Source organism: Polyergus mexicanus, unplaced genomic scaffold (assembly GCF_030449975.1).
Source record: "Polyergus mexicanus isolate NDT 795.1 unplaced genomic scaffold, iyPolMexi1.0 SCAF_3, whole genome shotgun sequence".
Classification (NCBI taxonomy): Eukaryota; Metazoa; Arthropoda; class Insecta; order Hymenoptera; family Formicidae; genus Polyergus; species Polyergus mexicanus.
The window spans coordinates 3111134-3126706 of record NW_027223323.1 but is presented as its reverse complement, the minus strand read 5'-3'; the positions used below and the strand labels follow the sequence as shown (position 1 = coordinate 3126706).

The 15573-nt window shown below is 38.3% G+C and overlaps 2 protein-coding genes across 8 annotated transcripts; one reads left to right on the top strand and one right to left on the bottom strand.

Annotated features, from left to right (window-relative positions):
- Nucleotides 1-3775: 3775 nt before the first annotated feature.
- LOC138931860 (solute carrier organic anion transporter family member 2A1) lies at nucleotides 3776-9318 on the top strand. Its single transcript, XM_070293051.1, has 10 exons — nucleotides 3776-3974; nucleotides 4390-4674; nucleotides 4992-5201; nucleotides 5405-5663; nucleotides 5818-5959; nucleotides 6130-6421; nucleotides 6716-6905; nucleotides 7069-7327; nucleotides 7482-7920; nucleotides 8004-9318. The coding sequence occupies exons 2-10, from the start codon at nucleotides 4410-4412 to the stop codon at nucleotides 8945-8947; spliced, it is 3000 nt and encodes a 999-aa protein (XP_070149152.1). The 5' UTR covers nucleotides 3776-3974; nucleotides 4390-4409; the 3' UTR covers nucleotides 8948-9318.
- A 115-nt stretch (nucleotides 9319-9433) lies between these two features.
- On the bottom strand, nucleotides 9434-15360 carry Oatp58dc (Organic anion transporting polypeptide 58Dc). Of its 7 annotated transcripts, none has more exons than XM_070292555.1 (8): nucleotides 15303-15360; nucleotides 13876-14562; nucleotides 13154-13263; nucleotides 12152-12591; nucleotides 11350-12031; nucleotides 10770-11151; nucleotides 10436-10537; nucleotides 9434-10354 (listed from the first exon to the last, which is right to left on the bottom strand). In XM_070292555.1, the coding sequence occupies exons 2-8, from the start codon at nucleotides 14204-14206 to the stop codon at nucleotides 10233-10235; spliced, it is 2169 nt and encodes a 722-aa protein (XP_070148656.1). In that variant the 5' UTR covers nucleotides 14207-14562; nucleotides 15303-15360; the 3' UTR covers nucleotides 9434-10232. The 7 variants fall into 7 exon arrangements, with proteins under 7 accessions (XP_070148656.1, XP_070148654.1, XP_070148650.1 ...); XM_070292553.1 differs by lacking the exon at nucleotides 15303-15360 and adding an exon at nucleotides 15060-15148; XM_070292549.1 differs by lacking the exon at nucleotides 15303-15360 and adding an exon at nucleotides 14928-15140 and having other exon boundaries at nucleotides 13876-14620.
- Between the last annotated feature and the right edge of the window lie 213 nt (nucleotides 15361-15573).

The window sequence follows — 15573 nt, the reverse complement described above, 5'->3', positions numbered from 1 at the left end:
AATCTCGAGAAACGCGTAACGATCGTTATACCGAATGGATCGCAAAGGTCGACGAAGAGGAGACAAACCCTACGCGACGGACTGTTCATGCGAAAGCCACCGAGCTTTTTATCGATGTCACCCCGTTCGTCCGTCCGGTCCAGATTAATTTCATCATGAATGTTAGCCCAACACTCGAGATCCAACCGCGAGCAAACACCCTTCAACGCGCTCTATTAACAGTTTAAAGCGTATTACAGTCGCGTCGTCGGGCAGCGCTTCGTACGCACGATCAACATCAACGAGTTACGATTCGTTCGCGAATAATGGCTTTACCCGCGGACAAAGAAAATTTATAAAGTGACTTTTCATTGTTTAAAGCTAAATTAACATCGATATAATTTTGGCAAATTTAATTTTTGAGTGACATAGATAAAAAAATATTTTTTTACAATTATCACAGATAAATAATCGGATCGTTTTGACATTTAAAGTGAATGAAATTTATTTATCGGTCAGCATTTCATTTTGATTTCGCAAAAAAAGGAGAAAATAAATTTGAAAGAAATTTTGGCTGAAACAATGAGATCATGGAGTGCAGCGATGAGAAATAAGATGACGATTTCAATGACGTTTTAAAAAAAAGACAAGAAAAACGGAATGTTACTAGCTTTCGGAGTTGATAGAAGCAGCCAATTAGACGTGTCTGTAGAATTGGGAGCTTCGCGTATACGTTCCACATTAGTAGAACAAACCAGAACCAAGGCAGACAGACGGTAGACAGAGAGAAGGAGAGAGGAGCAGAGTAAACGGAGATCGAAATATCGAAAGACAAGGAAGAAAAAATATGAAGCGAAATCTTCTTCTTCTTCCTTCTTCCTTTGCCCCTTTTTCGGTGGAAATAAAACTGTTGTATCTACTAATAAAGGCGGAGTCTTACTTTTAAAAGCGCCCTCTCCCTTCTCTTTTCTTCCTTCCGTCTATCTCTCTTTTTCTCTTTCTTCTTCTTCGTCCTGCGTTAAAATAGGAGGGATTAGTTCCTATGGTAGCGCGGGGGCTTAAGCATTGATGAGGTTTTTAAATGGGTTCTCCTTTGACGACGGTAAGAGAACGCGAAAGGCGAATAAGGGTAGCTACGACAACGAGGGCAGAGCGAGAGAAAGGTGAAGAAGGGGGAGGGGGGGGAAGGGAGGAAGATAGAACGGAGGGGGCGGGCGATATTTACTGGGAGATTAAAAAATCGAGGGAAAAATTAAGTGTTACGGGGGCACGCCCCTGTCCTGGACTTAATTCTACGTAATCCTCTGCTAAGATCGCCGAACCTTTCTCCCCCCCCCTCCCCCATCCCTACCCTTTCTCTCTTTTTCTCTCTTGTCTCGTCATCTTTCCATATCATTTCGCATCAGGGAAGATTGATCGAGATTTTCATTTTCTTTTATGTAAGGATACGTTTTCTATCGCTCGTTAATCGTCCAGGATTATGCTTGTTCAAGAAAACGAAAAGATTCCTCGAGGAGGTCTGTAAGGATATTATCCTTACAATGGTGAGTTGAATGACTGCAGGTTGAAGGAAATCACGAAGGTAGTACTCATGTTTGTCTCTGTTTCGATAAATGAGTAATAACCGGACGTTTTTTTTGTTTTTTTTTTACGAAATCGAAGAAAATAAAATTCTACGCGACTAATATAATACGGTCTTGCAAAAGGACTTTTTCCCAGCCATGTCGCGCTCAAATAATAATGGAGCTTAATTACATGAAACCAAGTCGATATATTGGCGGTACAAATATTTAGAGGGCGAGCGGCGATCGTGAAGCGATGTTATTAGTAAATTAACTGACATCAAAGAAAAGGCGAGCACTGGTCACTTACTCTGCTAATGGAAAGGTTGCGTCTTCCTACAGAGATATACATATATGTATATATTTCATGTCTAGCTATTTACAGACATACACTCACATGTATACATTGTGTACAGAAACATATATCTACATATATTAAATTTTCCTCTTTTTTTCTTATTAATCAGTTGTTAGATTAATTATTATTGGGGCATTCACATCATTGCATAGATTTTTGATGCCTATACATATATATATATATATATATATCCTATCAATAAGTATCTAATATAATATAAAATATATATAAATATAAATAAAAGCGTTCAACATAAAAAAAATTTACAAAGTAAAATTAATAAAAAAAGATTATAAATAGTTTAAAACGCAATAATTTGTAAAACATATGATATAAATAATTCATTAAATTTTCTTTTTTTATTTGAATTTTATGTGTTTCAAACACATGTCAGTTGATTTGAAACAATCAAATAATAATCGTTTTACTTACATATTTGTGCAGTAAGAGTACCGTAAATGATCGCAAGCTTTTCTCAAAATCGCGCTATAGCTGTCGCCGTTTGACGAATGAACGTGTTAATGATCGTCACTAAATCGTAATCCCGGAGATTGTCGACATTTAAGGGGATGATAACTCTCACGTCTCCCGACAGGAAGCTGAAAGATTCGCGCGCATCCCGCGTTTCCTCTTCCCTCCCCCCTCACTCCTCCGTCATCATCTCTAGGACCGATTCCGCTTCGACCGGGTGTCCGTCGCGGAGGGTCTTAAGGGTAATTTTTTCTCGTTTCTTGGCCTCGCCGGACTAAATTTCGCGCGTTAAGCCCTCGGCGTAATCCCGCCCTTAATATTCAAAAACGTGATCGCCCTGCCAAGCGTGCCGAGGAACTAGCGTAGCTAGCTCGACGATAACGGGGAGGGAGAGCTTTTCATATGCTAATTGGCATTCGTCATTTTCTTATGGCGCCGACTTAAGTGTGCTTAAGGCTGCTAACTCCTTCCTCGGCGTTAGAAAAGCCGGCTAGGCCTCGCCGGAGTACTCGTAATTGGACCTCTAGCTATATTTGATCGGCTCTCGCGTATCGTCGAATATGAAATTCGTCATTTCTAGAAACATTCCTAGAGAGCTCCAGTTTGGCGGAAATAATTCAATCGAGTTGTAAGAAGGAGGAATTTCATATCAACGAGTTTTTTGATTAGCTATTTTAACGTATATTATTATTTATCTTGTGTTTAATTTTAAAATTTAGAACTATATACGAAGCACGCAGGATCTATACTTTTAATTTCAATTCTCTTCACAATCAATTAATTTTTAAATATCTTATCAAATAATCCTCAAGTTCAATTAACATTTGACTATCAAAAATATCCAGAGTACAAAAATATTATATGCATTCAATAGAAAGTATCACAGAATTTATATAAAAAAATTATATATTCTTTCTAAGAAAAATAAGTTCTTATATAAACTTAAACTTAAGAGAGATCTCTCTTTCTAATCAAAACACATTATTAAACTGTACATTTTAAGCCGTGTCGATAATAATATTGTAGTATAAATATTTGAAATAACGTACACATTTTTAAAGGAATCATATCGTCTGATTGAAGGGATTAATCTGTCGCCAAATTGATCATTGAACAAAAACAAGTGTCAAGATAAATTCAGTTGCACTCGTTTCCAATTCGAATATCGACGGTATTGTGATAAAGAGCAAAAGCTTATGATTATCCATTTTGCATTCAATGCGAACAGCGCCAAGTCGAACCGGCGCACACTTTCGTACGATATATTGGTGTCGGTAACGCTATCCCTATATCCCGGTACGTATGTATTACATACTGTAACTTTATCGGAAGATATCTCGGCGGCATATCTGTTAAGAAGATAACGCCCGTATTCGTTGTCGAGTAGTGCCGCGCCTGTGCATTATAACGCTAACATTTCTAGCTCTAGCAACGCGAGAGCTAAAAAGGCGGAAGACGAGCTTCTCTCGAAGAATGAAATTTTACGGAAGATATTGTTATCATGTGAATGTGCCCTGCGAATGAAATATTAACGCCACGGGATCGATGAATGCGATTCTCGTATCGCCGAAAAGTATACTAGAGCGGAGAAAATCTGAATAAACGTAAGTAGATAATATCTTTTTATAGTGCAATCTTTGCGATACTTCATCTCTCGTAATTTTATTTATCCTTTAAATAATTATCATGAATATGTAGTTTTGTTATTATTTTATTTTTTATTAAGGATTCGATATATTGAAGCTTCTACGATTCTAATAACACAGAGTGACTCATAATGACACATAAGTCGATATCAGACACATGTTATTCATACCTTTTTTTTTTACGCCGTTTTACTTTTTTAATATTATAAATATATAATGATTACGTATCGTAACGTAAAACTTAATACGAGTAATAGAGAGTATATTATCTTTAGAAAAAGTCATATTATTCTTTAGTAAAATACTTAACTGAATGGAAAACTGCACGTGGAGGACGACACGAGACTTTAATATATTTTGCTTTAATTAATAGGTGCATCACTTCGGGAAAAAATGACTGTCCGTTTTCCGGAAGTGATAAGAAGTGGATCGGAAGTGGAGGGCGGTTTGTCAGGACCGGCCAATCCAATACCCAGCCAGTCAATCGATTGCGGTTGCGGTCAGATGCAATGTCCAAAGTTGGCGAAATTTGCGACGCGAAAACTCTTCGTGGGATTGATTTGCTGGATTGGCGTGATGCAGGCCGCGTCGTATGCTTATTTTCGCGTGACAGGATCGACGATAGCTAGAAGATTTCAAATCGATCCTTATTCAATGGGTGCGTATTTATAAAGCGATGAAACGTTGTCATTGTCATTTCCTTCGATCTTTACCATAATCGCGAAATTGTAACGATATTTTTATTAAAAAGTATAAAATAGTATTATTAAATTTTATAAAATACTTTTATGCAAACCGCAATGCGTTTTAAATATTATGTATTCTTTATTTACATGTTACGTTATTTTTTTTTTCACAAACTATAAATTTATGGTGCTAGTAAATATTTCTAAATTTGCCCGTTATTTAAATAAATAACTTTTGATACTGCATTTGAATATTTATAATTTTCTAAATAACACTTATCTTTTTCAGATTGGATTCTTGTCGTAGCTGAATTGACGCCTTTTATCCTTGGATTAGTAGTAGCGTACTGGGGCGATAGAATACACAGAGCTTCATGGATAGGAGCTTTAACTCTTTTACAGAGCGTCTCGCTCTTCATTCTGATAATACCCCATTTAACACATCGCGTTCGCGTGATTGAAGAAACGCAAAATGTCACTCACATGTCATTATATGCCGGTCAGTGTGCCCGGAATGTAAAACTCTAAAATAGAATATTTCTTATTATAATTATATATTTTCTTACATTAATATATAACTTTTCATTAGCCTTAATATTTCATATAAATTACCTTGCATTTAAATCGTCTAGCATTTAATCTATAAGCGAGTAAAAAGTAATTTCTTTAAAGGTATATCTTGAATTTTTCTTTTTATGACAGATGACAGTCCAGAATTATGCACTTCCGGATTGTCCAGGATTATCGTAGAGGAGGATGAACCTTGCTATTTTACTATGGTCATTCTGATTTTAGTATCAATTATAACTGGGGCAGCAAATATATCATACTATGCCCTGGGAATTTCCTATTTGGACGATAATACAAAAATGAAGCACGTGACTGCTTTCATCGGTGTAATTGTTGCTGTAAAAATTATCGGTGTAGTTTTCGGATATTTTCTGGGCTGGGGATGTCTTCGGTAAGTACTTTGACATATTTTTGAATAAATAAATAATTATTATTGTAATGTGTGCCTCAAAATTCTTCAAAATCAAACGTGCTTATAAATTAATTATAAACTATAATGTACAGAAAAAATGCATATTTATTTTTTGACCTATCGATTTATTTAGGATAGATGCGGAAAATTTTGATATCATAAAATCATATCAGGATCAAATCGGAGCATGGTGGCTGGGATTTCCGATCTTATCTGTATTATTAGCGATTCCTGGTTTGTTACTCTCGTGGTTCCCCCGAAGATTACCCTCAGTGGTAAATATTATAATTGGCATTACATAAAACTGTGTGATATAAAAATTATAAGAGTTAATACAAGCTTCTCTCTCTTGTATTATACGTTATAATATTACGATTATATATTAATTGCATTTTCTTATAAAAAGTATTTGGCTTATTTTATAATTATATTTACTCTATTTTAGGTTGTCGAGCAAGCCGCAGCCTCACTTTTTCATCGAACTTCGATAAATAATCGAGCACCTCACCGAACGAACACTCAGAAAGTGGGTAGTCCCGATTTTTGGCCGTCATTTTGCAGATTGGTTACTAATAGGATTCTGATATGCAACATCCTGGCGATGATATTCTGTGCGATAGCGCTATTAAATTTTATAATGCACGAGGATATTTTCTTGGAATCCAGATTTCACATACCAAGACCGACAGGAATGCTCCTTGGATTTAGCGATCCTCTGTCATCTAGACTAGTCATCAGTAAGATTAATTAACGCCTCTCTTAATATGTATAAAGATAAAATACAGAATCTCTCAACGTGACGAATTATATCGATATCAGCTTGAATAAGACGTTACGAAATTTTGTAATGAAATAATAAATAATTAATGATTAATATTTAGTACAGACAGAAATAAAGAATAAAAAGAAATAAAAAGTTTATTTTATAAAATTAAATGTTTAAAATGTAACGTTATATAACTAGGATAATTCCTCTTATGATTTACTGCAAATCATGTGAGACAAATGTAATATTTCACGTTTGATTCTAGCTATCATGAAACCCGTTCTGATTGGCCTGATTGTAATCATCAGTGGTTTAGTATTAGCCAAAGCAAAGCCGCGGCCAAAGTTTATTATTAGTTACAGTCTTGTCATCATAATTTTAACAGTAGCGATTATCGTGTCGCTGATTTTTGCCACCTGTGATAAACCGCCTGTCGTTGGTTTGGACAAAGGCTCGTAAGTCTAGTTTAGAATTAGCATCCATCATTTTACGCTTAACAACAATAATAATTATAAAAAAGCAACGTGTTATATTTTATTCTATGACATTTTGTAATATTAATTCGGTAATTTATACAAATAGATTACACAAATCTAATTGACTTATATTTTCGTATAGCAATGGATTGTTGAAATACTGCAACAAAAATTGCCGTTGTTCAAAAGATTCCGATTTTCGACCGATTTGCGAGGGCTCGGGAAAATTTACATACTACAGTCCTTGTTATGCCGGCTGCACGTCAATCATTTATGTCGACAACGTCAAGATTTACAGTGGTTGTAGCTGTGTGGAGGAAATGACAGGATGGAGTAAAGATCAAGCGAAGGACGGTCCATGCGAATCCATTAAATGTCAGGCTGGCTGGATGCTTTTTGAAGTAATTGTGCTTATATTTTTTTATTGAAAATTAATATTTAATATATTATATATTTTACGCGAAATTTCTTCTTACAATAAGATATATAAGATATCTAACATAACATATAAGATATCTAAATCAATCGCGATTCAAAGACTTTTCTTTCTTTTAGTTTGGAACTTTGTTGGCGTATGCGCTAGTCGCTTCCACTTTTGTAGGAGACTTATTGATCAATATAAGATCCGTCTACAAGCAAGACAAGGCCATCAGCATAGGTTTTTCGATGACGTGGATCGCGATTTTCGTTTACCTTCCCGGCAAGATTCTTTATGAATTCGTCTCACGTGAGGCCTGCCGATATTGGGGTAATCAAAGAGCGATCTGTCATTTACACAATAGTGAAAATCTCGGCGACTATTTGTGCTACTTGACGATCCTATTCTTATCTCTGTGTTTTTTGTTCAAAATTATCCTTTGGTTTCTATGTAAGAATTTACAGCTATACGAGGAAATTGAAAGTAAAGAGAATCAAGAAAATGTACTGCAAGAACTAATCGAACAATCAGCAATAACTGAACAACAGGAAACAATACAAGAAATAAGAAATAATAGTAAATATTCTTTTCATAAAAATAAAATAATTTAAAGAAATACTATAATCATTTTTCTTTTAAAATTAAAATAATATTCGCAGATGACACAACAAGACAGGTGGAAGTTGTTATCGAACCGGAATCAAGGATACCACCGGAAACAAGTGTGTCGGAAGATAATCCATCGAAGGAGGATGAAAAAACGCAACAGAGCGTACCATTGAAGTATGGCCCGTTGGGCCAGGGCGATCGCCGATCGACAGGCTCGAATCCCCCGACAAATCATAATTCGCGATCGACGATTCGAAATCTCGACTCCGAGGACGAGCAGCTGGACAGTTCGAGTGACGAGAGTAAGAAAGGATCGAGTCCGCGGGTCGCTTACGCGCCGCTGGAACTCGACTCCGATGTCGAGAGTGATCTCGGCAGCACTAGGCCAAGATCGAGGAAGCGTGTTTCGAGCAAAGATTACGACGAGAACGATCCCTCTTCGTCGAAAAATTCGTCTATAAAACGCTGGTTCCCGAATCCCGATCACTACGAGGATTCGTTACGGGCCAGGAATTCTCGATTTAGAAAGTCGAACGGTTATCAGGACGGTTCCTCGAAAACAGGTAGCTTCGAGTTCTCGAAGAAGGGTCAAGAGAGCAACGCGTCCAAACAGGGCGACTTCAACGAAGTTGGCATACCGATAGTGGATCCATTTCCGGAAGGAAAGGGCAACTCGGGCGACACGATGCACTCGAAGGACGTCAAGTCGTTGATCGATCGATATGAGCAGAACGTGAGTCAGGAAACTCTGAACGAAGATCGGTTATCGGTGAAGTCGGCGGAGGACGTGAGGAATCGACCGGAAAACAAGATGGGTATACCGCTAGTAGCTATGGTTCCTGGCAGGTCGTCCTCCTCTCGAGGACGATCCTCTTCGGGCTTCGGCAGCTTGCCGGATGTGCAGAACAAGAATTCTGACCTGCGTTTGGAGAGACACGCGACGCCCAGCCCGAAAAGTGAGGGAAGCAAACCAACGTATCAGACCGACTTGTGAAATTACGCGTGATCATTTTTACGCGATGATAACGCGTGACACATATGACAGTGACGTGTGATTCCGCAAATATTTATAAACGAATAAATAATCTATTAATAGAATAAAGTGCTATCATATGCGACAAATTTATACGTACCAGAGAAATAAGAGATTTCCGTATCTAACGATTCGGAACAACAAGTGTGCATGTAATACTATCTCTGGCATTTATCGCATTTAAAACTATAGAAAATATCCGATTCAATTTGGTAATTCGATTTAAATAGGTGAAATATTTGTCGCGGTGTAAAAACAATGTGTTCTTTTTCTTTAATTATTGAACATTAATCGTAAATCATCGTAATTATCATATATATTTAGAATTGACATTCTGCCATTGACGAATATTCATTTTCATCTGTAAGTCTAAATGTTTTTAATAAAGAATAAAAATAGAATCAGTTAATAAAATTTTTGCTTTGTGTTTTATGGCATATTTTATATTCTTCGTAAAACAAAATATACGCATCTATATAATGATATATCTATTAAAATGTGAGAGATTGTTCTTTTAAATATTTATTAATTAAAACTTATTGTATTTCTCAATTTTATGAATTATTTCGTTTGCCTGTTAATAATAACTTTTTGTTGTTTTATTGTAACATTTTACACATAGATTAAAATTCCTTATGAAATTGTACTCCGAGAAATTTATATTTCAAACGGAGGTAACACACACATGTACGCACATACACACGTGACCTGAAGCGGATAGATACGTATTTTTTTTTATCGCGAGTAGAGATAAATTACAGTGTCTTTTACTAATTTACTAATCCAATGTACAACCGTTATATGTACAATTACTTCACTTTATAGATGATTCACGCTAACGTGAATCATTAATTTCATCATTGACAGCGTAAGCGATATATATCGAATCATTTCAAGTCATTTTCCATTGAAATAAATGAATCCAAACCAAAAGTCCATATCTTACTTACAACAAATTATGGATTCATACCCGTTGTACAACGTTTACGATAAAATCAACCGCAATCTGAATTTGTTAAAAAGATCGGTGATCGCTTCTCTCCTGCGAACACCATAGATGATCGATTCTATCTAGGTTGCTATGAGCTTTAAATATCTAAGGAGGTGCTTAAGGTACTTGTAGAGTCTTTATTTGTCGATTCTCGCTTGCTTCGCCATCTTCGTTCGATCCTGCTTGAAGATATTCGATCAAAGCTTTTCTTCGCACGCCCCGAAAGGGATGAGTTTGATTATCAATAACCGTTTTTCAAAGTGTCTCACCCGGCTCTTCGGCTATATCCTCCAATTCGATCTCCTCGTCAAAGATCTTTACGCCTTTGACGAAATACCAGACACCTACGTCGAATAACGTGCCGAGTGTTACGAAACCTGGAACGGCAAAGGGGAGATTGTAACGATGCTCGAATAAAATAATTATTATATCTCTTGATCGTTTTATAAGACACTCACTGGCTGCGGTAAAATTTAGCAAGTACCTCAACGCCTCGCCGTTATACAGCCAGCAATTGCCTGTCCCTGAACACGTTTTACCCCATACGAGACAGGTCTTGTCTGTGAAAGATAAAATATTAATCAATCCGTAAATAGAAATAAGAAGATATATTTGCGATATGCTAACAGTGATCTGAATTAATAAAAAATTTCACAATACGCTACTGAAAAAAAAATAGAGAGAATTTTTTTTTTTATCTTCGTATTTGTCATTTGATAACGTGCCATGGGATCTGTCTCCGTCAATGTTAGTTATTATTGCGGGCGTACAAATGAAGTTTTTATCACTAACCCAATATAAATCCAAACAAAATAGGCGACGGTATGAAGGCGAAGAGGCTCATTATCGTTAATCCAAAGCCCATGGCAACCGTCTTGTCCTTTTCCTCGACGCATCTTACGGAAACTAGAAAATTCGACGCTCTTCCGGTTGCGCCGCTGAATTTCAGAAGACACACCACCGCCAAAAAGATGTAAAACTTCTGCATGCAGTCGACCGGACACGAACCCGGAACTGCAGTTCCCAGAGTTTCCACGGTGGGTTTAGTCGTATCAAATGGAAGCTCAGTGGAAAATGGAAAGGTGACGTTGGCAAATGAATGCGCTAGCGAGCGTGTCAACTTCGGTTTCACACAGCTGCAGTCCGTATAAACTTTGCTGCCGTTACTCTGAAGCTATGGAAGGGATACATATAAATTTAATATGCTCCTATATAAAAGATCCATTTATGTCATAGGAAATCTCGTCTCTAGAGGTTTTGCTAGTAATTTAAAAATTGCAAGAAAATTTTCCTATTTTTTTCATAGCCCCGATTTCTTCCCCGAGGCGAGATTTTCCTACGCAGCGAGATTGCACACAGAACGATATCGAACCTTGACGCCGCGACAGCCGGCGTGACACGCAGATATAAATGTTTGCCCGTATTCGGAGCACACGGGATTATAGGTGACATAGTCGCAGTGGCACTGTTCGTTGCAGGGTAGATGAGTCTTCAAGATGCCGTTTGGCTGAATGGCGATCTGGTTGTCGTTCGCCGAGCAACCGAGGAAGGCGTACGAGATCATCCCCAGTATCGATATAATGCCGATCATGACGTTCCACGCCGCCAGATATCTAGCCTTCGGCTTGTATTTGGAGATGATCAGGCCAGAGAGCAAGATCCCGAAGGCGCTGAATACCAGGCCGACCGTGCCAGTGATCAACGACGAAACGGACGCCGACTGTTTATACTGAGTTTCAATGTACTTAGGCATGAAGATCCAGTAGGGCATGTAGCCCATAAAATAGAAGACCGTCGCCAGATTGTTGCACATGAACGTCGTGTTTGTCAGCAACCGTTTAAATGTGCTCATCATATCCGAGATTGACGTTGGTAACTCCGACTCTTGCTCGCCCTCCTGCTTGATACTGTTGCCCGATTTGTTGCGTTGCAAAGCAAAGATCTTGCGAGCTGCTGCTCGCGGCAAAGTCTTCGGGAAGAGAGCGATTATGCTCGCGAAAATGAAGAGGAGGATTGCCAAAATAATCCATCCTAGCCACCAGGCGCCTAGCCACCTTGAATATCACGAGATTACGTTAATCGCGTCAAAAAAATATATCTTTTTAAATAAACGAAAATCATGTTTTTACGACACAAATAATTTATTATATTATATAGCTCAATTCTCTACATACCTCGGATCTTGCATCGTGATAGTGGGAGTTAAAGTCGGACTGATGTAAAACTTCAGAGAGAACGAGGCCAGCCCATAACCGATGGCAGGTCCCAGCATTCTTAGAAAGTACGAGAAACTGATCAGCGCCGGCGTCTTCGATTTCTGTATGTTATCGTCCATGTAGGACACGCCGAGAGTGTAATAAAGGGAGCCACCCACTCCGGATACCAGCTGGGCTACGAAGAGGAGCACCTGCGGCGCAAAGTTTCCGTCTTCGGCTTTGCATTCCATTCCGCGATTCTCCTTTCCCATACATAGAGATTTTCGATGTTTGTCGAAAATCACGCTCGAGTTTAGTGTACCTTGTTTCGCCCTGTATTCTTTGGTCAGCGACAAGGCGTCCTCACCAGGCCCGTAGAGAAAGTGCGGCAGCATCGTTAGACAACAGAAAAGTACAACCTAATGAAATAAACAAATTTCAATAATATTTTAATAACATGATTTTAATACTTGATTATTTTAAGGAACGATTTGCGTCTAATAATAAAGTTAAGTTAAATATTTTTAAAGAAATTATTCGAGTTTATATTATACATAAACCTACATTTATTAATCTTTAAATTCATTCTTCTCATTTTGATTATTATTTTTTTATCATTTATTATACTTTAAATATCGCAATATGATAAATAGATCAGCTCGATATATAGAGATCCGCGCGCTTCGTGCAAGGGCCTTTTTACTATCCGAAGAATGGAGCGCTTAGCTAAGCGTACGACGACGAGAGTACGATGGCAAGAGGCATGAATGAGCGTAACTACGATTCTAACGCTTCCTAATTTAATTAAGAACCGACCAATCGGTGAGTTATGACGTCTATACTGGCTCAGTTCCTCGGGGCGTGTGTCGACAGGTGACTTTTATTTCTTTCCGCCATGCGATCGGTATGCATGACGCGCGCGAATGTTACGGGGTACATCACAAACTAATCGCAAACATCGAAGAGTGTGGTAAAACTTACGGTGTAAATACCGAAAGCGATCCATCGAGGCCTGTGACCCCTTCCTGCGTAATACGACAGAACGATGGATACGAGAAGCTGCGAGATGTCGTTACCCACTGTGATGAGACCTGTGTGATGAGAAGAAGCGAGCGTATGTTTAGCAGATAATATATTACGGATATACGATAAATTTTTAGATTCCCCTCGTCCACGCGATGGTCGAAAATTGCATAGCGACTTGTTTAACGGTATCCGCGTGATACCGTCACGTGTACGATCAATTCAATTCTATACTACTCTTAACGAATTTTAAATTTAATTTCAGTGAAAAGATTGTGTTTTAATCGGGAAAGGTCTTAAATCAAAAGTGATTAGCTGTATATGTATAATATTGTATGTCGTAGTACATTTATCGTTCACAAAAGATCCAAGATAAGCATTCTTGTTCTATTTCAATTTTCATCTACTACCCTCGCAAAATATTCATAATTTATAAAAAGAAAATTATTTTTACAATATTTATATAAGAATAATGCCAGTAAAATGTTTTGATAAATTTGTCAATTTTCCAATATGTCATAAATTAAATTTATCATCGTGATAATATAATAGTATTCAAGAATGATATTTCTAAAATATTTAATTTTATATTTGATTAATTTATCCTTTTTTTAAGTATGTTTATAAATTAAACTTATCATACTTAATATGTTTAAGACAAAATGATGTATAATACGTACCAGTCGTTTTGGAGGGTATTTTAAATCTCTTCTCGATGGTGGTGATGGTGCCGTTGAAATAGGCGTAACTGGCGGAGAATATGCAGCCGAGGACACCGTAGAGAAAGACGTACGCTTTCTTGTTGGCGAACTTCTGCAGGATCCGTCCCCTGAAACACCAAATGCCGCACGAGGTGTCGTCGGTGATCGGCAGGTCTCTGAAGACATCCTCGAGGCCCTTGGGCGTCGTGGGCGACGACGATCCCGTGGACGGCGTTGTCGGTACCCGTAGCAACTTTAGGTTCTCCGGCCCGTTCTTCTCGTGGTTCGAGTTACTCGAGTTGTTCTTCATCTTCGACCTAGTCGTCGTCGTCGTCGTCGTCGTGACCGCCCGCAACTGGCAAAGCACCTAAGCAGCACCCAGTGGCTCTGAGTCTCGGTACTCAGTTGACCTCAATCACAAGTCGCACGGTAATTTCGATATGACTTTGTCGTCCTCGCGACCCTTAGCATCGCTCCTCACGTGCCGCACAAAATCGTTTTCGGGTTGGTTCCTCGCGCACGGAATCTACTCTTTCTCTTGCACCGTTCCCGTCACTCTATCGCGATCACGTGTTCTCCATGTTTCGGACGCATCCGGGCAACACCTACGCCGTGAGATCCGGGAATGACTGCGGCTGTGTGGCGCGTGCGGCTCGTTAATTTATCCTACGAGAATGCTCAATGAACGACGATGGCGATGGAAGAAATTAAACCTTGAATCGGACTGAAGACAATACGTTATATATATAGGTAATATGTTTGCACAACAATTTCAAACTGAATGCTAGACGATATTATCGGATTATAGATATTGAAACAACGTTATCGGAATAATATTTGTGTAACTGTGGCTTTATTATAAATATAAAGAAACTTTGAAAATACAACTGTATTTTTAATTTGAACCATATTTTCCTCAATGATTATAATAATCATATATATATTTTCTATATATCTGCATATCTGTATATCGTATATATATATGTATATTTTTATATATATATATATATATTAAAATTTTATCATCACACAATGTTAGACATAAATCGTGTGAAAAATTCACAAAGTCATCTACTAATCCGAAGCAGACACGTCGATCAAGTCGAAATAAATGGCGGCAAAGGTCTTTAAAAAAAAGAAAAACAAATTGGACCACCGATTACCGATCGCTTCGCGGCCGCAAGTCGATGTGATTCCTCCCGTAATATAGATTCGCGTCCGAAAACGAGCGATATTCTTCCGCAACTGACATGCTTAAGCGCAACAGAGAGCAAGCCATGTTCTGTGCCCGTTGGAGGATCCCCACTTTGCGCCCCCGAGAAACCGATCGTATAAGAAAGAGAGAGAGAGAGAGATCCACGATGGTAAAAGATCTTCTTACACACATACGACTACGGTCGCCTCACCTACATGATCCACCGTGTCGTTATCAAGCGGGTAAATTCTGTCTCTCACAATCAACCTATTCCCCCACCCCCTTCGCTCTCTCTCTCTCTCTCTCTCTCTCTCTCTCTCTCTCTCTCTCTCTCTCTTTTTCTTTCTCTGGCTGGCCTGCTCTTCTTTTCTCGCATGGACCGATCGCGATTCTTTCGTTCCTCCTTCTACGACTAGGAACTCCAACCGTCCGCGAACGTCACCCGCTCGGCTCGTCTCTACCTGCACCTGTAGAAATGACAA

What these genes read in the sequence shown, in the direction of transcription:
- LOC138931860 (XM_070293051.1), top strand. Translation starts at nt 4,410, where the DNA reads ATGACTGTCCGTTTTCCGGAAGTGATAAGAAGTGGATCGGAAGTGGAG. An exon ending in GTCATCTAGACTAGTCATCA is followed by an intron (nt 6,422 to 6,715) that starts GTAAGATTAATT and finishes GTTTGATTCTAG; the next exon opens with CTATCATGAAACCCGTTCTG. An exon ending in ACAAGAAATAAGAAATAATA is followed by an intron (nt 7,921 to 8,003) that starts GTAAATATTCTT and finishes TAATATTCGCAG; the next exon opens with ATGACACAACAAGACAGGTG.
- Oatp58dc (XM_070292555.1), bottom strand. Translation starts at nt 14,206, where the DNA reads ATGAAGAACAACTCGAGTAACTCGAACCACGAGAAGAACGGGCCGGAG. An exon ending in AATACCCTCCAAAACGACTG is followed by an intron (nt 13,264 to 13,875) that starts GTACGTATTATA and finishes CTCATCACACAG; the next exon opens with GTCTCATCACAGTGGGTAAC. An exon ending in TCGCTTTCGGTATTTACACC is followed by an intron (nt 12,592 to 13,153) that starts GTAAGTTTTACC and finishes TTATTTCATTAG; the next exon opens with GTTGTACTTTTCTGTTGTCT.